At 39.5% G+C, this 25,410-nt stretch overlaps 1 protein-coding gene across 2 annotated transcripts in view; it reads left to right on the top strand.

Moving 5' to 3' along the window:
- The window catches only part of LOC124134423, a 31,899-nt gene extending 9,904 nt beyond the window's left edge, over nucleotides 1-21,995 (top strand). For both annotated transcript variants that reach the window (XM_048381127.1, XM_048381128.1), the window contains exons 3-6: nucleotides 818-1,469; nucleotides 17,624-17,805; nucleotides 18,555-18,775; nucleotides 21,758-21,995. In XM_048381127.1, the coding sequence (XP_048237084.1) occupies nucleotides 818-1,469; nucleotides 17,624-17,805; nucleotides 18,555-18,775; nucleotides 21,758-21,920 (1,218 nt within the window). In that variant the 3' untranslated portion in view covers nucleotides 21,921-21,995. The remainder of the gene's footprint in view (nucleotides 1-817; nucleotides 1,470-17,623; nucleotides 17,806-18,554; nucleotides 18,776-21,757) is intronic.
- The last annotated feature ends 3,415 nt before the right edge of the window (nucleotides 21,996-25,410 follow it).

Raw genomic sequence — 25,410 nt, 5'->3', positions numbered from 1 at the left:
CGGTATACTGACTTTGTTTTTTTATGTAATTGAAATTTGAAATGAATGTTAAATTTTATTATGTATATTTAACCACCACATATTCCGGCTACATTTTGTAAAAAGTAATCTGTGGCTGGGTGGTTTTTTTGTAAAAATATATTGGTTCAAAGACGACTGGGGAAGAAATGTTTGATGAGTTGTAAATGTGTGCCGCAAAAGGCAAATTTATTTATTTTCAAAGATACCCACCAGCAGTTGGGTATTATGCGAATGTATCTCTTCATTTTTAATGTTTTAAATCAAATGGTATTTTATAAAATAGAATCACGTAGAAGTATTCGATGACTGCTGACTAAGCACCAATGCAGTTGACTTTATGGAAATAATATACCTAACCTGAGATATCTTCATTTGATTTGAAAATCAAACATATGATCAAATCAACAGAAAGTTTGACTTGTTTTTCTCCTCAGTTGACAAATTTGACGCATAAGTGATAAGAATTAATTGACATATTTTGAATTGTACATATGCCTTTTCTTAAGCACTCACTGGTCGCCAAGGCGTCTAATGATCCGCAAATCGCTGTCCGGGCCTGCGCGACAGTATCCTGTCATGACCCGAAATGCAAGATTCCTCCTGTGTGTGATTTATGGTTTGCCAGGACCATACCCGAACTTTCATAAAAAGGATAAAACTCCCAGATTAAACTAAAGACCTAGTATCCCTTTTGGCGCTCCTCCCAATTAACCTGATCATGATCTGACATACATTCATATAACAGGAACATTGTTAAGTTGCATTAAGTGTTTCTTACCTCAACTCAATGTTTCAGCTGGTCATTGGGGAAGTGTACATGTCTAGTGATGGAAAGCCATTCTCGTTTAACAAGATACCTCGACCAGCTACTCAATCTGAAAACAGCGGAAAACCACTTCAGTACTTCAGAAAGATTGGAAGAATGTCAACCTTTTTCTTAACTGCTTTTGCAGTAAATGACCGACCAATAAAGGGTCGTTTGAACATCATCATAAACACCTTTGATGGCGCCCATGTGACCTTGAAGTGTTGCATCATACTCAGCAACCACACGTTGTTGATAACCAATGCATCGGAACCATACAAGATGCCACGTGCGGGTCATTTCCACGCTACACAATACACTTGTTCATTACCGCTTGGGACAGATGTGGTACAGATGTCCCTGACGTCGTCCTCGTGCAGCCATGACGTACAGGATTATATTCCAGTGAAAAGACCAGTCCAACGACCAGGAGGTTTAGCTCTGTGTGGGAAGACCTTATTTGGAAAAGACCTGAGGCCTCAGCGATTAGTGGAATGGATAGAAATCCAAAAGCTACTGGGAGTTGACAAGATTCTGATATTTGATTTGGACAATCCAGAAAGTATACGAAAGATATTTCGGTATTACTCCAAACAAGGAATACTGGACGTTCAGCCCTTCGAATTACCAGGAAGAATAGACGGTAATATTATTAAACAATTTTCTTGTAACGTTTTTTTGTTACTCTAGGTGCTAAGGTTGTGTCACTGTGCACAACGTATGTGGTGTCATCGCACCGTGAAATAACATGTATTCCACTCACAAGAAGTTAACGGTTTGATCAATACTTTTGGATACACTCTGGCATATAGTTTTTCTGTAAATACTCTGTTTTGCTTTAACAAAGAAAACAATTGACTTTAAGAACATTATTCAGATATCTCTTATATTGATCTACACGTTTGTCAAATAAAGTAAAAAATCACTTGACGCGTAGAGATTTATATGACCTACGTTTTTCAGTTGACGTCAAGCACATATAGTAGTAGTTTATTCAGTAGTACAGTTTTACGTGGCAAGATAAGTGGTCACGTGAGAGTTCGTAATTGATGTTTTAAGCGACAGATTTAAGGAGATATACGTTTCTAGTATTCGGCAACTTTAATATTGACTGAGTGCTGGTAGGGCTATAGTGAGGTATTTCTAATACTTGAGTACTTGGGGCATATAACATAATATGATACTCATCAGTAACAAAAGCTAAATTACAATGTGTACATAGAGTCGGACTTATCTACATTTTTACATTGTCTTGATGTATTGTTTATCATCACTGACGTCCTGTGCAATCCATACATGAGAAAATCCGCAAAAGAATAGAAGATAGCGTATTTCTGATGTCCCTTTTTTTCAGTTTCATCCAATTTTCTTAGCATAATGTAACATTGATGGGGATATCTGTATTCATTCTTAATAATCTAATCCAATATTTAACAATTCTCATCTGAGTAGATATATACAGACAATGCCGTCCTGTCTCACCAAGGATAGCTTTGTCAACAGCAAACTTTCCAACTCGCTTGAAGTAGGCTGCTTGGACTTCTTCAATACTTTCTGGATATTTAGTTCCCCAGGTGCATATAATAAGATTGGTGAAACGTTAGAGTCAAAATTTTGCACGCACAAGAAAAATGTTTGTATTGTTGAAATATATTATATATTGGAATAATGACATTTCGAGTGGACAGATTTTGTATAAAATATAACTCCAAGATAATTGTTGTAGGTTGTATTTATCACCGGTTTATCATGAACAGTCCATGCTTCATTACGAGCGATGATACCCCCATTCCGAAAAACAATTGCATTTTCTTTCAAAAATTTACTTTAAGTCCCCACTTTTTACAAAATGATGTAACACAATCAAGTTATCGCTGTAGGCCAATCACAGTATATGAAAATGTCGCAACATCGTCCGCAAATAGAAGGAGCATTAAATCTTTAATACTTTGTGAAATAAAAATGCAATGGCTACAAGATGTTACATTTCTGTCACTAATTCATTTATGAAGAAGATAAACAAAAGCGGACTTAAGATGCATCCTTGACGAACTTAAGACGATGTTTGAAATGATAGGGGTATCTCACTATTAATTTTAAAGCAAGATTTAATGGAGCCGTACATGTTTTTGAGACTTCTGTGTATTTTTCCATGACATCCTTTCTGTAACAATAAGTTTGAAAGTTTTTTTCTTGGTAAAAGGTCAAATGCCTTTTTATAATCTATAAACGCACTAAAGAAACGTCCTTTTGGTCTGCACAGATACTTACTGTATAATGCTTGTGAAGAGAATAGGTTGTCTATTCTAGAATAATGTTCTCGGAAATCAGCTTGTGATTCTGATAATAGGTCATTTAATTCAATCCATGTTCTTAGTCCTCTTCCAATAATAGCATTAAACAACTTTCCAGTCACATTTAGAAGGGATATTCCACTGTAATTATTAGGATCAGCTTTGTAACCTGATTTTAACAAACGTAAAATCATGCCAATATTCCATACCTCAGGGAAAACTAAACTATCCAGAATCTGATTAAATACAAGTTTTAGATGTGGAACAATGCAATAAATGCCCACCTTTAAGAATCCTGCAGGAATGCCATACACCCCTGGTGCTTTCCTGTTCCTTAGATCTTCAATTCCCTAAGTTATCTCTTCCCCAGTTAACGATGACAACAAATCTGTATTCAGTGGGTTATAAATGCATGCATCACATTTGTGGTTATCAACAAAGTCATTTACTTGACGCTCAAAATCTGAAACTTTGACTGTAGACCCTTGATGTAATAGACACTTGAAATAGTGATAAAACACAGACGGATCCACAGTAGAAGAATGATTGGTACATGTATTTCGTAAAAAAATGTTTCACAGTGTGCCAAATGTTTTTGCTGCCATTACTTTTCACAGCATCATTAATATCTTCACTTATCTTCTCTTTGTGCTCAGATCTTTTATGTTTACAACACTCCTTGAAGTTTGTTTTAGCATTTAAGTATCTCGGTAAATTTTCAATACCTTTGTATTTCCTAGATTGATTTAAGTACCTGTATTTTTGTCCTTTTAGCATTGCGCACTGTTTATCAAACCAATCAGGTTGTTGTTGAAAAATACGCCTCCTCTTAGTTTTGAAGAAACATTTTACTGCCACAATACGAAAAGATATCCGTTAATCTACACGTAGCTGCATTTATTACCCACGTGGTGAAGATACAGGTGGTAAGATACTAAATCCGTACGTCACACGTGTGTCGTACAAGGTTGACCTTGTTTTATTCGTTTTGATTGGATAACCGTGACCTCTGTCACACCGGGACTACTTTTTTCATTCATAAAAAATCGCGAGACGTCATTCATTTTGCGATTACAAGGCAGAACTGAAGAAATTCATGAGAACGAGAGATATTTACAAACACTTTATTAAACCAAACAAGATAGTCACACGCATCAAATTCGGTTTGCATTCTATATAAGTTATGCATAGAGGTCCTACAGACATATAATCGAGCTAGATCTATAAATCATTTTACAATGTACGACTGCCGATCGAGCGCGTCCCTTGAGCGTGACGCACCCGACCATTTTCGCAACTTTCAATTTGATTTAACGTAAAAGGATAGGCGTGGTGAAATGAAGTCTGTTTAAACTATCTGGACAGATATCTAGACTTACTTGGGATGATCCGGTTGTGCCATCGGTGTCCCCCTTGAAGCGTATTTTGTGGCGCTGTTTCGGGAGGTGTTGTTCATGAATGAACGAACACGACAGCACGACCAGATCACTTAAAGTTCACAGTTCCGATACAAATCATTCGAAAACTCCGTGGAAGTGTGCTTGACTTCTGATTTTGTGGCCCCAAACATCCCAAATGTGAACAGTAACATTCCCTATCTCTAGCGTAAAACGCTGTGAGTGGATCGCGGTTGTCTTTTCTTATTCTGGTGGCAACCTTGCCCTTCGATCGTTCGAAGCTGTCACTGACATGCAAGCAGATTTGAGTTTGTTGATTTTCACGTCTTCAGTATATAGGGTGGTACAGTTAACATGAATGTCTTTGGCGAACAGTCTGATTTCCCTCTTCCAAAATGGTACGGACATGATATAAATTCAGCTGATAGATCAAGGAAACCAACCTTTTTGATTGAACAGACGGGACCCCGGCAGTGTGATGCGTGTGACTGTCGGTCCGATATTCAAAGCGCGGCGCTAATGTGACATTTCAAATTTTCTTATCGGTGTCCTGCGTACTAACAACATGGCGCTTGAATTACCATAAGTTGAAGACCACTCTTCCAAAAGGATCTTGAGCGTCGGTGCTGGTTTGTTTGCAAACAGAACAGCAGGCGCATGTTGTTAATGCGTATGCATAAACATGTCAACAATGCCCATATTTGGTCATATATCAATATTCATGCGCAACCAGATTTTGCAACCGGTTTCAGTTTGGTCTGTCAACGAACGAAAGTTGTTATGTATTTACACTTAAATATATATTTAACGTGGGTAATAAATAAAATACCACACTCATTCTCGTTAGATACCATTTTTACGAAACACGTGAACTTTCTATGGTATCTGACCTCGCTTTCGCTCGGTCAGATACCATAGAAAGTCCACTCGTTTCGTAAAAATGGTATCTAACGAGAATGAGTGTAGTATTCTCTATTTATGTCACATTCAGCTAATCCTCTGTATTCCGCAAAAACCTGTTCAGTAAGAGTACATCGTACTAATTCTCGGAAGTTCAATTCAATTTAAAAAATATATATATGGTGGGAATCAGTTGTAAATTATTTGTTGGTGGAGCTGATAGAAACGGCTGTAATATACCTTTATGGTACATTTAAGTGGCATATGGTTACATTCCGTACGAAGTAAACCAAAAAATCAGAGTGATTGTGAAAAATGTCACTTGAAATGAGGAAATACTATATCCTTGATGGGATATGCATGTATAATTTGCGGGTGCATTACCTTTTGTGCGCCCATTTAGAATATGGATATTGAAAGGTTTGCACAACTGTAAAAGACATCTTCCATTTGTGTTTACAACACTACCGCTTGTATGTCTTGGATAGTCAAATTAATTTGAATTATAATCTTGTCCAACTGGTAAATACGGAACATCCTCATCCATTACATAATCGGGCTTATTAGACGTTGTTGCGTTAAACTTCCCCCACAAAATAAACTGACAGGTTTCCACAAAATCAAACCGTATCTGCATGAGTTCAAATCCATTTCCTTCTAAATGGTTATACATAGACGAACCTTCTATTCTGGATGGACATAGATAAACCAATAACAGATGATATGGCAATGTTATATCTTTTATCTGAAAAGAAAATGCAATTTTCCCAGTTTTCATATACTCTTCAGTGTAGGCTGAATACATGTTATTAATACCAACTGTCACCCCGCCAGACCATCGGCCGTGATAACCAATTCGTTTGGCGTCACTATGAAATAAGTCATAATGCTGAAATACATTTGTCAACGATTAGTTTGCATTTAAACATCTAGTTTCAATCAAGCAAAACACATTAAATTGTTCTAAAAAATGTCAGAAATTCGACGCCAAAAAGTTGAGATTTACGTCCATGTATATTTCAGAAGCACATATCGAGTCTATCATTACTTGGGTGTTGATCATTTGACTCCGGGGAAACAATAAGGCTATGGTCACTGTCAAGCAAATATCGTCCTCTACGAATCTTATATTTTAGGCCATGGGCTACTTAGGTCCCCCGTGGATAATGTGTGATTGTATCGAGGAAGGGTAATGTGTGATTGTATCGAGGAAGGGTAATGTGTTATTGTATCGAGGAAAGGTAAAGTGTTATTGTATCGAGGAAGGATAATGTGTGATTGTATCGTTGAAGGGTAATATGCGATGGTATCAAGAAAGCGAATTTGTGATTGCATCGAAGAAATGGATTGTGTAATTCTATCGAGGAAGGAAAATGTGTGATTCGACAATGAGGGGAAATGTGTGATTGTATCGCGGAAGGAAAATGTATGGTTGCACCGAGGAAGGGTAATGTGTGATTGTATCGAGGAAGGGTAATGTGTGATTGTTTCGAGGAGGGGTAATGTGTGATTGTATCGAGGAAGGGTAATGTGTGATTGTATTCTAAAAGGGCAATGTGTGATTGTATCTAGGAAGGGTAATGTGTGATAGTATCGAGGAAAGGTAATGTGTGATTGTATCGAGGAAGGGTAATGTGTGATTATATTCTGAAAGGGTAATGTGTGATTGTGTTAAGGAAAGGTAATGTGTCATTGTATCCAGAAAGTGTAATGTGTGATTAGGCTGAGGAAGGGTAATGTGTGATGGTACTGAGGAAGGGTAATCTGGGATTGTATTTAGGAAGGGTATTGTGTGCTTGTATCGAGGAAGGATTAGGTGTGATTGTATCTATAAAGGCTAATGTATGACTGTATCGAGAAAGCGTATTTTGTGATTTCATTGAAGAAAGAGAATGTGTAATTGTATCGAGGAAGGAGAATGTGTGATTGGACAATGAGGAGAAATGTGTGATTGTTTCGAGGAAGCAAAATATGTGATTGTATCGATAAAGGAAAATGTGTGGTTGTATCGAGGAAGGATAATGTGTGATGGTATCGAGGAAAGGTATTGTGTGATTGTATCAAGGAAGGGTTATGTGTGATTATATCGAGGAAAGGTATTGTGTGATTGTATCGAGGAAGGGTAATATGTGATTGTATCGAGGAAGGGTAATGTGTGATGGTATCGAGGAAGGGTAATATGTGATAGTATCGAAGAAGGGTAATGTGTGATAGTATCGAGGAAAGGTAATGTGTGATTGTATCGAGGAAGGGTAATGTGTGATTGTATTCTAAAAAGGGTAATGTTTTATTGTGTTAAGGAAGAGTAATGTGTGATTGTATCGAGGAAGGGTAATGTGTGATTGTTTCGAGGAAGGGTAATGTGTGTTTGTATCGAGGAAGTGTAATGTGTGATTGGACAAGGAAGGGTAATGTGTGATTGTATCGAGGAAGGGTAATGTGTGATTGTATCGAGGAAGGGTAATGTGTGATTGTATCGAGGATGGGTAATGTGTTATTGTATCGAGGAAGGGTAATGTGTGATGGTATCGAGGAAGGGTAATGTGTGATAGTATCGAGGAAAGGTAATGTGTGATTGTATCGAGGAAGGGTAATGTGTGATTGTATTCTGAAAGGGTAATGTGTGATTGTGTTAAGGAATAGTAATATGTGATTGCATCTAGAAAGGGTAATGTGTGATGGTATTGAGGAAGGGTAATCTGGGAGTGTATTGAGGAAAGATAAGGTGTGATTGTATTGAGGAAGGGTAATGTGTCATTGTATCAACAAAAGGGTAATGTGTAATAGCATCAAGGAAAGGTAATGTGTCATTGTATCCAGAAAGTGTAATGTGTGATTAAGCTGAGGAAGGGTAATCTTGGATTGTATCTATAAAGGCTAATGTATGACTGTATCGAGAAAGCGTATTTTGTGATTTCATTGAAGAAAGAGAATGTGTAATTGTATCGAGGAAGGAGAATGTGTGATTGGACAATGAAGTGAAATGTGTGATTGTTTCGAGGAAGGAAAATATGTGATTGTATCGAGGAAGGATAATGTGTGATGGTATCGAGGAAAGGTATTGTGTGATTGTATCGAGGAAGGGTTATGTGTGATTGTATCGAGGAAAGGTATTGTGTGATTGTATCGAGAAAGGGTAATGTGTGATTGATCGAGGAAGGATTATGTGTGATTTTATCGAGGAAAGGTATTGTGTGATTGTATCGAGGAAGGGTAATGTGTCATTGTACCGAGGAAGGGTAATGTGTGATTGATCGAAGAAGGATTATGTGTGATTTTATCGAGGAAAGGTATTGTGTGATTGTATCGAGGAAGGGTAATGTGTGATGGTATCGAGGAAGGGTAATGTGTGATGGTATCAAGGAAGGATAATGTTTGATTGTATCGAGGAAGGATAATGTGTGATAGTATCGAGGAAGGGTAATGTGTGATGGTATCGAGGAAGGATAATGTTGGATTGTGTTGAGGAAGAGAAATATGTGATTGAGGAAGGGGATTGTGTAATTGTATCGAGGAAGGTTAATGTCTGATTGGACTAGAGGGGGGTATGTGTGATGGTATCGAGGGAGGACAATGTGTGATTGTATGGAGGATGAATAATGTGTGATTATATCAAAGAAGGGTAATGTGTGATGGTATTGAGGAAGAGTAATCTGGGATTTTATTCCGGAAGGGTATTGTGTGATTGTGTTGAGGAAGGGAAATGTGTGATTGTGTTGAGGAAGGAGATTGTGTAATTGTATCCAGGAAGGTTAATGACTGATTGGACTAGGAGGGGTTTTGTGTGATTTTATCTAGGAAGGGTAATGTCTGATTGTGTTGAGGAAGGGAAATGTGGGATTGTGTTGAGAAAGGGGAATGAGTAATTGTATCGAGCAAGGATAATGTGTGATTGTATCGAGGAAGGGTAATGTCTTATTGGAGTAGGAGGGGCGATGTGTGATTATATCGAAGAAGGGTAATGTGTGATGGTATTGAGAAAGGGTAATCTGGGATTGTATTCCGGAAAGGTATTGTGTGCTTGTATCGAGGAAGGATTAGGTGTGATTGTATCTATAAAGGCTAATGTATGACTGTATCGAGAAAGCGTATTTTGTGATTTCATTGAAGAAAGAGAATGTGTAATTGTATCGAGGAAGGAGAATGTGTGATTGGACAATGAGGAGAAATGTGTGATTGTTTCGAGGAAGCAAAATATGTGATTGTATCGATAAAGGAAAATGTGTGGTTGTATCGAGGAAGGATAATGTGTGATGGTATCGAGGAAAGGTATTGTGTGATTGTATCAAGGAAGGGTTATGTGTGATTATATCGAGGAAAGGTATTGTGTGATTGTATCGAGGAAGGGTAATATGTGATTGTATCGAGGAAGGGTAATGTGTGATGGTATCGAGGAAGGGTAATATGTGATAGTATCGAAGAAGGGTAATGTGTGATAGTATCGAGGAAAGGTAATGTGTGATTGTATCGAGGAAGGGTAATGTGTGATTGTATTCTAAAAAGGGTAATGTTTTATTGTGTTAAGGAAGAGTAATGTGTGATTGTATCGAGGAAGGGTAATGTGTGATTGTTTCGAGGAAGGGTAATGTGTGTTTGTATCGAGGAAGTGTAATGTGTGATTGGACAAGGAAGGGTAATGTGTGATTGTATCGAGGAAGGGTAATGTGTGATTGTATCGAGGAAGGGTAATGTGTGATTGTATCGAGGATGGGTAATGTGTTATTGTATCGAGGAAGGGTAATGTGTGATGGTATCGAGGAAGGGTAATGTGTGATAGTATCGAGGAAAGGTAATGTGTGATTGTATCGAGGAAGGGTAATGTGTGATTGTATTCTGAAAGGGTAATGTGTGATTGTGTTAAGGAATAGTAATATGTGATTGCATCTAGAAAGGGTAATGTGTGATGGTATTGAGGAAGGGTAATCTGGGAGTGTATTGAGGAAAGATAAGGTGTGATTGTATTGAGGAAGGGTAATGTGTCATTGTATCAACAAAAGGGTAATGTGTAATAGCATCAAGGAAAGGTAATGTGTCATTGTATCCAGAAAGTGTAATGTGTGATTAAGCTGAGGAAGGGTAATCTTGGATTGTATCTATAAAGGCTAATGTATGACTGTATCGAGAAAGCGTATTTTGTGATTTCATTGAAGAAAGAGAATGTGTAATTGTATCGAGGAAGGAGAATGTGTGATTGGACAATGAAGTGAAATGTGTGATTGTTTCGAGGAAGGAAAATATGTGATTGTATCGAGGAAGGATAATGTGTGATGGTATCGAGGAAAGGTATTGTGTGATTGTATCGAGGAAGGGTTATGTGTGATTGTATCGAGGAAAGGTATTGTGTGATTGTATCGAGAAAGGGTAATGTGTGATTGATCGAGGAAGGATTATGTGTGATTTTATCGAGGAAAGGTATTGTGTGATTGTATCGAGGAAGGGTAATGTGTCATTGTACCGAGGAAGGGTAATGTGTGATTGATCGAAGAAGGATTATGTGTGATTTTATCGAGGAAAGGTATTGTGTGATTGTATCGAGGAAGGGTAATGTGTGATGGTATCGAGGAAGGGTAATGTGTGATGGTATCAAGGAAGGATAATGTTTGATTGTATCGAGGAAGGATAATGTGTGATAGTATCGAGGAAGGGTAATGTGTGATGGTATCGAGGAAGGATAATGTTGGATTGTGTTGAGGAAGAGAAATATGTGATTGAGGAAGGGGATTGTGTAATTGTATCGAGGAAGGTTAATGTCTGATTGGACTAGAGGGGGGTATGTGTGATGGTATCGAGGGAGGACAATGTGTGATTGTATGGAGGATGAATAATGTGTGATTATATCAAAGAAGGGTAATGTGTGATGGTATTGAGGAAGAGTAATCTGGGATTTTATTCCGGAAGGGTATTGTGTGATTGTGTTGAGGAAGGGAAAAGTGTGATTGTGTTGAGGAAGGAGATTGTGTAATTGTATCCAGGAAGGTTAATGACTGATTGGACTAGGAGGGGTTTTGTGTGATTTTATCTAGGAAGGGTAATGTCTGATTGTGTTGAGGAAGGGAAATGTGGGATTGTGTTGAGAAAGGGGAATGAGTAATTGTATCGAGCAAGGATAATGTGTGATTGTATCGAGGAAGGGTAATGTCTTATTGGAGTAGGAGGGGCGATGTGTGATTATATCGAAGAAGGGTAATGTGTGATGGTATTGAGAAAGGGTAATCTGGGATTGTATTCCGGAAAGGTATTGTGTGATTGTATCGAGGAAGGGTAATGTGTGATTGTGTTGAGGAAGGGAAATGTGGGATTGTGTTGAGAAAGGGGATTGTGTATTTGTATCGAGGAAGCACAATATGTGATTGAATCGAGGAAGGTTAATGTGTGCTGGTATCGAGGAAGGTTAATATGTGATGGTATCGAGGAAGGGTAATTTGTGATTGTGTTAGGGAAAGGTAAAGTGTGCTTCATCGAAGAAGGGTAATGTGTGATGGTATTGAAGAAGGGTAATCTAGGATTGTATTGAGGAAGAGTATTGTGTGATTGTATCGAGGAAGGGTAATCTGTGATTGTATCGAGAAGGAGTATTGTGTGATTGTATCGAGGAGGAGTATTGTGTGATTGTATCGAGGAAGGGGAATGTTTAAATGTTTTGAGGAAGGATAATGTGTGATTGTATCGAGGAAGGCTAATGTGTGATTGGACTAGGAAGGGTAATATGTGATGGTATCGAGGAAGGATAATGTGTGATGGTGTCGAGGAAGGGTAATATGTGATTGTATTGAGGAGGGGTGATGTGTGATTGCATCGAGGAAGGGTAACGTGTGATTGCATCGAGGGTGTATGATGTGTGATTGTATCGATGGAGGGTAAGGTGTGATTGCATCGAGGAAGGGTTATGTGTCATTGTATCGAGGAAGGACAATATGTGAATGTATGGAGGAAGAATAGTGTGTGATAATATCGAAGAAGGGTAATGTGTGATGGTATTAAGGAAGGGTAATAAATGATTGTATTCAGGAAGTGTAATATGTGATTGTGTTGAGGAAGGGAAAAGTGTGATTGTGTTGAGGAAGGGTAATATGTAATTGTATCGAGGAAGGTTAATGTCTGATTGGACTAGGAAGGGTTATGTGTGATGGTATCGAGGAAGGACAATGTGTGATGTTATGGAGGAAGAATAATGTGTGATTATATCGAAGAAGGGTAATAGGTCATGGTATTGAGGAAGGGTATTGTGTGATTCAATCGAGGAAGGTTAATGTATGATTATGTTGAGGAAGAGAATTGTGTGATTGTATCGAGGGGGGTTATTGTGTGTTTGTTTCGAGGAAGGGAAATGAGTAATTCTGTTCAGGAAGGGTTATGTGTGATTCAATTGAGGTGGAGTGGGGGGTATTATGTGATTGAACCGAGAAAGGGGAATGTGTGATTGTGTCGAGGAAGGGGAATGTGTCATTGTTTCGAGGAAGGGTAATGTGTGATTATATCAAGGAAGGATAAGGTGTGATTGTATCGAGGAAGGGTAATGTGTGATTGTATCGAGGAAGGATAATGTGTGATTCTGTTAAGGAAGGGTAATGTGTGATTCCATTGAGGGGGGGTGGGGGGTATGGTATTATGTGATTGTACCGAGAAAGGGGAATGTGTGATTGTGTCGAGGAAAGGGAATGTGTCATTGTATCGAGAAAGGGTAATGTGTGATTGTGTCGAGGGAGGGTAATGTGTGATTGCATCGAGAAAGGGGAATGTGTGATTCTGTTAAGGAAGGGTAATGTGTGATTCCATTTAGGTGGGGTGGGGGGTATTATGTGATTGTACTGAGAAAGGGGAATGTGTGATTGTGTCGAGGAAGGGGAAAGTGTCATTGTATCGAGAAAGGGTAATGTGTGATTGTGTTAAGGAAGGGTAATGTGTGATTGCATCGAGGAAGGGTATTGTGTTATTGGTCTAGGAAGGGTAATGTGTGATGGTATCGAGGAAGGATAATGTGTGATTGTATTGAGGAAGGGTAATGTTTGACTGCATCGAGGAAGGGTAATGTGTGATTCTATGGAGGAAGTGAAATGTGTAATTGTATCGAGAAAGGGTAATATGTGGTTGCACTTGGAGGGTTAATCTGGGATTGTATTGAGGAAGGGTAATGTGTGATTGTTTCGAGGAAGGATAAGGTGTGATTATCTCGAGGAAGGGTAATGTGTGATTGTATCGAGGAAGGATATGGTGTGATTGTAACGAAGAAGGGTAATATGTAATGGTATTGAGGAAGGGTAATCTTGGATTGTATTCAGGAAGGGTATTGTGTTATTGTAACGAGGAAGGGTAAGGTGTGATTGTATCGTGGAAGGGTAATGTGTGATCGTTTTGAGAAAAGTTATGTGTGATTGTATCGAGAAAGGGTAATGTGTGATTTTGTTCAGGAAGGGAAATGTGTGATTTTATCGAGGAGGGGTAATCTTGGATTGTATTGAGGAAGGGTAATGTTTGATTGTATCGAGAAAGGATAATATGCGATTAAATCGAGGAAGGATAATGTGTGATTATACCGAGGAAGGGGAATGTGTCGTTGTATCGAGAAAGGGAAATGTTTGATTTTGTTAAAGAAGGAAAATTCGTGATTGTATCGAGGAAAGGTAATCTCTGATTGTATCGAGGCAGGGTATTGTGTGATTGTATTAATAAAGGAATGTGTAATTATATCGAGGAAGGATAATGTGTGATTGTATCAAGGAAGGGTAATGAGTGATTGTATCGAGTAGGGGTAATGTAAGATTGGACGAGGAGGGATAATCTTGGATTGTATTGAGGAATTGTAATAACTGATTGTATTAAGGAAGGATCAGGTGTGATTGTATCGAGGAAGGGTAATGTGTGATTGTGTTGAGGAGGGTAATCTGTGATTAAATCGAGGGAGGATAATGTGTGATTGTTTCGAGGCAGGGTATTGTTCGATTGTATCGAGGAATGAAATGTGTGATTGTATCGAGGAAGGGTAATTTGTGATTGTGTTTAGGAAGGGAAATGTGTGATTGTATCGAGGATTATTATTGTGTGATTGTATCGAGGAAGGACAATGTGTGATTGTATCGAGGAAGGGTAATGTGTGATTGGACTAGGAATGGTAATGTGTGAAGGTATCGAGGAAGGAAAATGTGTGATGGTATCGAGGAAGCATAATGTGTGATTGTATTGAGGAAGGGTAATGTTTGATTGCATCGAGGAAGGGTAATGTGTGATTCCATCGAGTGAGTTTAATGTGTGATTGTATCGAGGGAGGGTAAGGTGTGATTGCATCTAGGAAGGGTGACGTGTCATTATATCGAAGAAGGGTATTGTGTGATTGTATCGAGGAGGCGTTATGTTTGATTGCATCGAGTGGGGGAGGGGGCGGGGGGATATCGTGTGATTGTACCGAGAAAGGGTAATATGTGATGGTATCGAGGAAGGGTATTGTGTGACAGTATCGAGGAAAGGGAATGTGTAATTGTATCGAGAAGGGGTAATGTGTGATGGTATTGAGGAAGGAAAATGTGTGATTGTATCGAGGCAGGGTATTGTGTGATTGTATGGAGGAATGAAATTTGTAATTGTTTCGAGGAAGGGCAATGTGTGATTGTATCGAGAAAGGGTGATGTGTGATTAAATCGAGGAAGGATAATGTATGATTTTATCGAGGAAGGGTATTTTGTGATTATGGGGAGGAATGTGAAATGTTTGATTGTATCGAGGAGGAGGATTGTGTGATTGTATCGAGGAATGAAATTTGTAATTGTTTCGAGGAAGGGCAATGTGTGATTGTATCGAGAAAGGGTGATGCGTGATTAAATCGAGGAAGGATAATGTGTGATTTTATCGAGGAAGGGTATTTTGTGATTGTGTGGAGGAATGTGAAAGGTTTGATTGTATCGAGGAGGGTATTGTGTGATTGTATCGAGGGAGGGTATTGTGTGATTGTATCGAGGGAGGGTATTGTGTGATTGTATCGAGGGAGGGTATTGTGTGATTGTATTGAGGAAATTTAATGTTTGATTGCATCGAGGAAGGGTAATGTGTGAATCCATCGAGGGAGTTTAATATGTGATTGTATCGAGGGAGGGTAAGGTGTGATTGCATCAAGGAAGGGTGATGTGTTTTTGTATCGAGGAAGGGTATCGTGTGATTGTGTAGAGGAGGCGTAATGTGTGATTGCATCGAGGAAGGACAATGTGTGATTGTATCAAGAAAGAGTATTGTGTGATTGTATCGATGAAGGGTAATGTGTGATTGCATCAAGGAAGGGTAATGTGTGACTGCATTGAAGGGGTGGGGTGGGGGGTGGGGGGGTGGGGGTGGGGGTGGGGGGGTAATTGTGTGATTGTACCGAGGAAGGGGAATGTTTCTATGTATCGAGAAAGGGTATTGTGTGATTTTGTTAAGGAAGGGTAATGTGTGTTTGCATCAAGGAAGGGTAATATGCGATGGTATTGGGGAAGGGTAATCTGGGATACTATTGAGGAAGGGTATTGTGCAATTGTATCGAGAAGGATAAGGTGTGTTTTTTTCGAAGAAGCATAATGTTTGATTGTATCGAGGAAGGGGAATGTATAATTGTATCGAGGAAGGGTAATGTGTGATTGGACTAGGAGGGGTAATCTTGGATTGTATTGAGGAAGGGTAATGTGTGATTGTATCAAGGAAGGAAAAGGTTTTTTGTATCGAGGAAGGGTAATGTGTGATTGGACTAGGAGAGGTAATGTGTGATGGTATCGAGGAAGGATAATGTGTGATTTTATCGAGGCAGGGTATTGTGTGATTGTATCGAGAAAGGAATGTGTAATTGTATCGAGGAAGGGTTAATATGTGATTGGACTAGGAGGGGTAGTGTGTGATGGATTCGAGGAAGGATAATATGTGATTGTATCGAGGAAGGGTAATGTGTGATTGGACTTTGAGGGTAATGTGCGATGGTATTGATAAAGGATAATATTGGATTTTATCGTGGAAGGGTAATGTGTGATTGCATCTAGGAGGGATATTGTGTGATTTCATCGAGGAAGGGTAATGAGTGATTGTATCGTTGAACGGTTTTGTGCTATTGTATCGAGGAAGGATAAAATGTGATTGTATCGGGGATTGGTAGTATGTGATTGTATTGAGGAAGGGTAATATGTGATTGTATCGAAGAAGGATAATGTGTGATTGTATCGAGGTAGGGGAATGTGTGATTGTATCGAGGGAGGGTAATGTGTGATTGTATCGAGGAGGGCTATTGTGTGATTGCATCGAGGAAGGATAATGTGTGATTGTATCAAGGAAGGGTAATTTGTGATTGTGTTGAGGAAGGGAAGTGTGTGATTGTATTGAGGAAGTGTAATGTGTGATTGTATCGAGGATGGGTAATGTGTGATTTTATCGAGGAAGGGTAATGTGTGATTGGACTATGCGGGGTAATGTGTGATTGTATCGAGAAAGGGTATTGTGTGATTGCATCGAGGAAGGATGATGTGTGATTGTATCGAGGAATTATAATGTGTGATTGTATCGAGAAAGGGGAATGTGTTATTGTATCGAGGAAGGGTATTGCGTGATTGGACTAGGAGGGGTAATCTGGGATTGTGTTAAGGAAGGATAAGGTGTGGTTGTATCGAGGAAGGGCTATGTGTGATTTCATCGAGAAAGGGTGATGTGTGATTAAATCGAGGAAGGATCATGTGTGATTTGATCGAGGAAGGGTAATGTGTGATTGTGCTGAGGAATGTGAAATGTTTGTTTGCATCGAGGAGGGTATTGTGTGATTGTATCGAGGAAGGGTAATGTGTGATTGTATCGAGGAAGGGTAATGTGTGATTGGACTAGGAGGGGTATTGTGTGATTGCATCGAGGAAGGGTAAGGTTTGATTGTATCCAGGAGGTTTCATGTGTGATTGTGTTGAGGAAGGGTAATGTGTGATTGTATCGAGGATGTTTCCTGTCTCCATGGTAAACTTGACTCTTTGGTGTTGAATGTGTGATTGTGTTGAGGAAGGGTAATGTGTGATTGTATCGAGGGTGTTTCCTGTCTCTATGGTAAACTTGACTCTTTGGTGTTGAATGTTAAGGCTGCCCAGTAGGATATCAGGGTTCTGGTCGTAACCGTATCATCTGTGCGTGTATACCAGCATGTGGAAGAGGGAGGATGTTAGGACGGCTTCTTCAAAGCTGGTTATAAGCATTACAGCTGATTCTTTTCCTATTTCAAGGTGTCGCCTATCGGGATCTGTATAAACACCGCCATAGACATGATGGGCAGTTTTTTCAAGATGAGAGTTTTGTCCTGTTAGACTGCAGAGAGAGACTATCGGGATACAGCTGGGTGATGGGTATTGATGCTGATGAGATCATTCTTCCCAGGAAAAATGTCACTTTGAAACCTTTCATAAAGGTAAGACAAAACCTTATGATCCTTTAGTTTCCTTATTTTCTGTCATAACAAAACAGCCGTCATATAGCTGGAATATTGCTGAGTGCTGCGTTAAACAACAAACAAACAAACATTACAAAACATCTGAATATTTAACTGTCTATTCACTTACAGTGATGCTACATTATAAATAACACCATGACGTAATGTACTCTGTCTGAGTTTAATAGATGGGGAACAACGATAATTGCCATCTCCAAAGTGATATTTACTCCATTAGTGAGTGAGTGAGTATGAGTGAGTGAGTTGGGTTTAACGCCGCTTTTAACAGTATTCCAGTTATGTCGCGGCGTGTCAGCTTAATGTGTGAGGAACACCCGAAGTGACGCAGGTCTCAGACGTTGACCACTTCGGTGAAAACTTGAGCACGGGTATGGTGCGGACAAACCTAGAAACATAATCGGGATGAACCGGGATTCGAACCCACAATCATAGGTCTCTCGCGTTCCCAAGGGACGCGGCGATTTAGACGACTGGGCCACCCGTGCCCCCATGGTGAGTATGCTTTTACGCCGCTTTTAGCAATATTCCAGCAATATCACGGCGGGGGACACCAGAAATGGGCTTCACACATTGTACCTACGTCGGGAATCAACCCGGGTCTTCGGTGTGACGAGCGAACGCTTTAACCACTAGGCTACTCGACCACCCCTACACCATTAAGATAAAACAGCGTACATAACTTAACATTGCTGATATTCAAATCTCAGGAACTAACTGCCAAGCACCCACAAGCAGCAGGGTTCCACTTCTACATCATGTTCCACTACACCAGCCACGGCAAAACAAGGAACCATTCTTCTGGCATGGAACACTTAGAATACTCAAGGTCAACCCCACCTCAATGGAAGGCTTACAAGTACTTTTATATTCCCGACAGAGTGGTGATTCCATCGACTCATAAGGTCAACGCCAAAGCCCCTTACACAGTGTAAGTAGTCAGAGTCTGAAAGAAAGTGTTTGATGTTAAAAAAGTCAGTGAATTGTAAGACCGATACATGGACTAGCTCTGTTCGGCCATGACAGGTCGTTCACATGATACATGAATTATCACTGTTCGGTCTTGACATGATATATGTATTATCAAGGAGACTCGTGTTTGCTAATAAGATAATATTTGAAATATAAATGTTTTTTTGTAACCTTATGGGAAAAGTAAATGTGCTTCACATAATGTTCAATGATATTTTTTTCTAAAGTAAAAATATGAATCTTTTGTACATATTCGTGAAGACATCACCACGACTTTACGGTCGCGATTCACAATTTGCACGTGCGTGTCAATGATGTTTGCTTCTTTGTTTGGCGCATGACACTCATCAAACCTAAGGCACCAAGAACAATGGGATTGCGAACAAAAAAAAATTCTCTCTTTTTTTATACATGCGATGTAGTTGATAGATTCAGTATATTGGCGGTGTAGGTGTTAGATTCAGTATACAGGCGATGTTATTGATAGGTTCAGTATATGGGCAACAGTATACAGGCGATGTTGTTGATAGATTCAGTATACAGGCGATGTTGTTGACAGATTCAGTATACAGGCGATGTTGTTGATAGATACAGTATACAGGCGATGTTGTTGATAGATTCAGTATACAGGCGATGTTGTTGATAGATTCAGTATACAGGCGATGTTGTTGATAGATTCAGTATAAAGGCGATGTTGTTGATAGATTCAGTATACAGGCGATGTTGTTGATAGATTCAGTATACAGGCGATGTTGTTGATAGATTCAGTATACAGGCGATGTTGTTGACAGATTCAGTATACAGGCGATGTTGTTGATAGATTCAGTATACAGGCGATGTTGTTGATAGATTCAGTATACAGGCGATGTTGTTGATAGATTCAGTATAAAGGCGATGTTGTTGATAGATTCAAGGTATTGTCGACGTAGTTGGGTTTTTTTATTTTTAATATTTTTATTTCAATTCAGTAGACATAAATGTAACATTGGTAACATGTATATGCTGATTTATTGAAAAATTATAATAAGTAGGCTGATAATGCCTTCCATTTTCTGTCGAATCTATTAATACTACTATTTTTCATTGCGATACATTTTTCTTTTTTACATACATCTCTCAATATTTGTATGAAAAAGAAAAGCATAATAGAGTTTTCTTAATGTTTGTGGTTGAAAAGGTAGTTGTTTTTGTTGTAGCAAAATAACTTATCCAGAAGGGTAATATGAATATCATATGAAAATTTCGTGTTAAGGTACATTTCAATTTCTAACCAAAATTCCTTTACCATCATGCATTCTACATTCACATGGTATAAGTTTTCAGATTCAGAGACACAAAATGAGCATTTATCAATATCCATTAACTTAATTTTCAATAATTCCTTTTTGGTATGTAGAGATCTATATAATTATGAATCTGTACTGGACATATATTAGTTTAACATCATTTGTACACATTCTACAATCAGAGAAAACAATGTTCCAAAAAATGCTTTGATTAAGTTCATTTTCCCATTTATCACACATCAGAGGAAAGTTAGCTGTAGCTATGAGTTTTTCATAAAATATGCTGGAGCCCTTGATACTTGAACTTGATACTTGACAACCTTGGCCCCTGTATACGGGCCTATTCCAAAGAGTATTATTATCATTCATTGCGGATTAAAATATAAAACGCAGCAAACGGGGCGTGGGTTGTCAAGGCATTGTCAGGTAGGAATGTGAAGACTCCCCAACACTGCAACCTTCTGGATTACCCAGATTGTCAGACGGGCTGTATTCCTGGTAGCAAACTCGGGTACACTCCTATTGTCAGTCAACAGATTGGGAGGTACCAAGCCTAAGGCATCGAGAACAATGGGTCGGACAACTTGATACTGGGGATGCAAGCGTGACATTTCGAAAGCGAGGTCCGCACATTTGCCCTGTTTTTCCTCAATCTTGTCAGTCACATTAGTGTCAAGAGGAACAGAAAATTCAATGATATAAATGATTTCATTGGATTTATCAAAGAGGACAAGATCAGGTTTGTTGGCCTGGATACTGTTACAGTGCAAACCATTTCAAAACTTTTATTTAAAAGAGTGCAATCCATTTCAAAACTTATTTAACATTTCATATATCTAAATACCTAACTGGTTTAATATGTTCCAAGTGCACCGAAATTCTACGCCCTTTGTCTGTTTAATATATTCAGCAAACATTCGGCGTATCCCTTCTTATCATAAGCCCCTCCGGGCAGGATCTCCAGCGCTATCTATAAATTTCAATTAACACCTCCTTACGTCGCCGGATCTTACGTATATAAATACACGTGAGACAATGACCTTGTCACACGTTCCGTAATACCTCGCTCTACAAAACCCGACTGACATGGTCAGTCAGGGAGACAGCCAGAAGGTAAGTGACAGAGCGAGTCTCCACCCGGGAACATTGGCCACTCGGTCCCGGTGTGCGTTCTGTCACGTTACTATCAACATGTACCTTTTCGACTCATTTCAACCTGCATCAATAAACATGGCTGCTGTCGTCTAAACTTCACCCCTGAGTTTTGTCATCCGTCATCACCCTGAGCTATACCATCCGAGGGCCGAAACGTACGCCCTTGGACAATGTCTGAGGCTGTATACGGGCCTATTCCAGAGGATTTTGTATTTATCATTTTCCATGACGCCGGGGGCGTAATATTATTATTATGATTATGATGATTATTATTCTTTGAAAATTTACTTTACGATAATTATCGTTTTGTGTCTGATAAAGAAGGTTGGCATGTCATATGTTCAACGACAGAATTGCTACTGGCTTGGTTTCGCAAAGAGACGCCATACCGATTGCTTATTGATTGATAGTGACCTTGTTTTCAAGAATATATTTTTTTACAAAAGAGATGTCACCTTATCTTTTATCTCTGCCATTGATGTTTCAATTTGTTCTTTCAGACCTCGTGTGTCACCAAGTGATGGCGTTATTCATCACGTGCGTCCATGCCATCTTAATGAGAGCGTCTGCTTCCCTCCAGGCTCGGTTATTGATGATTCTCTTCTGAGATTTGAGGCCGAATTGCCACAGAGAGTTAAACAGGCGATGAAAGAAATGGTGTAATTGGTGCATGTATTTTCTTTACCTGAATTCACTGAGTTGTAGAAGCTAGTAATAAAAGATATATATTATTATTGATGCAAACGTCGTCTCACTCATTAAACAATAGCAGGCATAATTTCCATAATTACTTGAAAACAGACCCTGGCTACTCACCAAATGAAGGCGGAGTTGGCCGATAACTGGGTCACCCTCACCCACTACACTAGAACAACCTCAAACGTAGTCAGGAGAAATAACATTTTTATTCCGTACAAATAATCTTTATAAATACAATGTAGAACAATGTTGACACAAAGAGGTACCAACATCCGTGATCTAAATGAAAAGTTTAGGCCCTTCCATGTCAGACACTTTGAAAATGTCATGCGATGTGCCGTGGGGTAGCCTAGTGGTTAAAGCGTTCGCTCGTCACGCCAAAAACCCGGTTTCGATTCCCCACATGGGTACAATGTGTGAAGCCCATTTCTGGTGTCCCCCGCCATGATTATAGCTGGAATATTGCTAGAAGCGGCGTGAAACCATACTCACTCACTCACTCACTCGCCATGCGACCACCTGCGCTACGGAGGCTGTTGACGTCACAAGATCAGTTTTCCTTGTCACCTAGTTTTCCTAGTTCAGAGAAGTGATACACATAAGAAAGATAATTTATGGATGTCAACTTCTTTATTATGGGAAACATGAACATTTCAGAGTATATATTTACTCCTCATAGCATGTATTCACCTCATGAAGGAGTAAGTATATACTCCGAAACGTTGTGTTCCCCATAATAAAGAAGTTGACATCCATAAAGTTGATATCCATACATTATCTTTCTTACCATTAGCTTGGTTTATTGGTGTTTTTATGGGAAGTCTAAATGGACAGCGCTACCGCGACGAGATCATCGTCCTTGTAGTTCAACAAAACAACGTGAATGTCATCCCCTGGCCGGCTCACTCCCCTGATCTCTCACATGTGGGATTAGATGGATCGGCGCCTTCGACGTCAACCACGTGTTCCACAGACACTCCAGGAGGTGAGGTGAGGTGAAATGGAGTTTAACGTCGCGTCCAAGATTACTGTACTTATATAGCGACGTGCATGTACGTGTGAGTGTGTGGCTGCTTGTACTAGTCCGGACTGATGCCGATTTATAGTGCTAGCACACTGAGATACCATGCCGCAGTTTAACATGGATACCCCACTCAGACACAGTATACTGACTCCCAGCCGACCAGTGTTTGTTTTAGCCCCTTAATGCCGAGCGCCAGTCAGGGTAACAACAAGTACAATCTTTTAACGTCTTTTGGTATGACGCGGTCGGGGATCGAACCCCGGACCTTCCGCTCTCCGGGCGGACGCTCTACCACTAGACCACGGAGGCGGTCAGACACTCCAGGAACTTCGAAACATGATCCAGCAGATATGGACAGATATCCTACAGGACTTTGTGCGACGCCTGGTGAATTCCATCAGACGAAGATGTGTTGCTTCCATCGCAACCAAAGTGGACACACACGCTATTGATTTGTAAATTGACATTTTGGCATGTTCATGGTTTTTTTATGAAATCACGCATTTTCTGAAGTCAGTATTGCAAATTAAACCGTTTGAATACTCACAGGAGCCTTTTATCTGTTGCAAACCAAATTGTTTCAGATTTGGTAAAAAACATAACTTTGCATTAAATCTTATTCAATGTCACAGGAACTTGTGGCTGTGCTTTGTTCAACTGTAGGGAGGAGTTACCCCAAGATTTAGCTGGCTATTTATGTTGTAAATTGACCGCTACTCTATGAGCACAGACCCGTGAAGATCCGGGGTAGAATAGGTCTTCAGCAACCCATGCTTACCATTAAAGGCGACTATGCTGGTGGCAAGAGACGACTGAGGGGATCAGGTGGTCAGGCTCGCTGACTTGGTTGATGCATGTCATCGTATCCCAATTGCATGGATCGATGCTCATGATGTCAGTCACTGGATTGTCTGGTCCAGACTCGATTATTTACTGACCGCCATCACATAGCTCGTTAAACAACAAACAAACAAACAATTTATAGGTGAACTAAAAAAACAAGACGGACATTCATAATATATTACAAATCACTTTATTGTTAAATTTCTCAATAACCTGGCGCAATGTCTCCAAGTTCTGGATCATAATAGGGAATATTATACAATTCTCCCGAGATCAAGGTGATTATATCATACAATAGACCATCCAGAAATGAGACAAAATAACATATCTGGGAAAGTGAGCTCAGCTTCCCTGTTCCCCAGGAGTATCACGACTTGAATGCGGGAAGCAAGTGGATCAAGCAGAGTGATGGTGGTGGGCGGGCTCAGGGTATTCCGATACTCGGTAAGCTCAAGTTGAAAGATAAGGTAAAACAAACTGAAGCATCTTAGGATTCTTTAGTGAAGCCGACTGTAACTCCATTTTGTTAAAGGAATTTAATGGTATCTCATGTTCAGCTTTAGGCACGAGTCTTCTTTTGATGGTGGGACAGCCCTTCGTCAACACAAGACGTAAATCAGTGCAAGAAGATATTTGCAAATATCCCAGCAATATCACGGCGGGGGACACCAGAAATAGGCTTTACACATTGTACTCATGTCGGGAATCGTAATCCGGGGCGAGACGAGCGAACGCTTTAGCCACTAGGCTACCCGACCACCACTCAACAATCTATAGAAATATCTTATTTAATATAAGCAGTTGGAAGGAAACTGAAAAGAATCACAAAGATTTATGGTACAAGACTGTTATCACATGTGGTTTCACATTAGTGTTATATGTGTAAGAATAACATGGCGTAGCAGCATTGCACACAGATATATACAGACAACATGCATGCAGTGTGGATAACATACTAACTTAGTCCCACAACTGATTCACTACATCATACCCAGTAGTCAATATCAGGCTTAAGAAATAAAAGAATTGGTTCTCAGGCAATGGCTTCAGAAAATATAGTGCGGACGGGTGGGGTTTCTTTTTTTATTGCTTGTTCAAACTACATGTAGTATGTAACCAAATAAACAGTTGTGTACCATCAACCTGGGAAAGCGTACAAACCCCTTTTGCCACAATGACCATAACACGAGATACACAATAAATAAATACACAGTAAAGCAGTGGGCATGTAAAGGTAAGTAACTGTGTATTATATTGGATCGCATTGTTTTTAAGTCTCAGGATAATTTTCTTTTTTTTAAATGTAACAAAAAAGAAACGTGTGCCAGACTTTATGATGATGCGGGCTGTCCCTGAGAACCAGGACTATAATATCTATAGCTGTAGATAGTCTACAATTGGCTGATGATGCGGTGAATCCTGATACTTTGTGTCATGACGCGAATCGCCATACAAAGCAACCCAAGTTGAAACCCACAAAGCATGTGAAAGGTTACGATAATGAATTCAAACTACTTATCTCCAATATCGTTACAAGAGTTCTCAAACCTCTGTTACCTCAACTGACTCACATGTACATGTCTGATG

The sequence above is a fragment of the Haliotis rufescens genome, unplaced genomic scaffold, assembly GCF_023055435.1.
Source record: "Haliotis rufescens isolate VD_foot unplaced genomic scaffold, xgHalRufe1.0.p SCAF_35, whole genome shotgun sequence".
In the NCBI taxonomy this organism is placed as follows: domain Eukaryota; kingdom Metazoa; phylum Mollusca; class Gastropoda; order Lepetellida; family Haliotidae; genus Haliotis; species Haliotis rufescens.
Note: the sequence above shows the minus strand (reverse complement) of the source record. Positions and strands in the feature narration are given on the sequence as shown.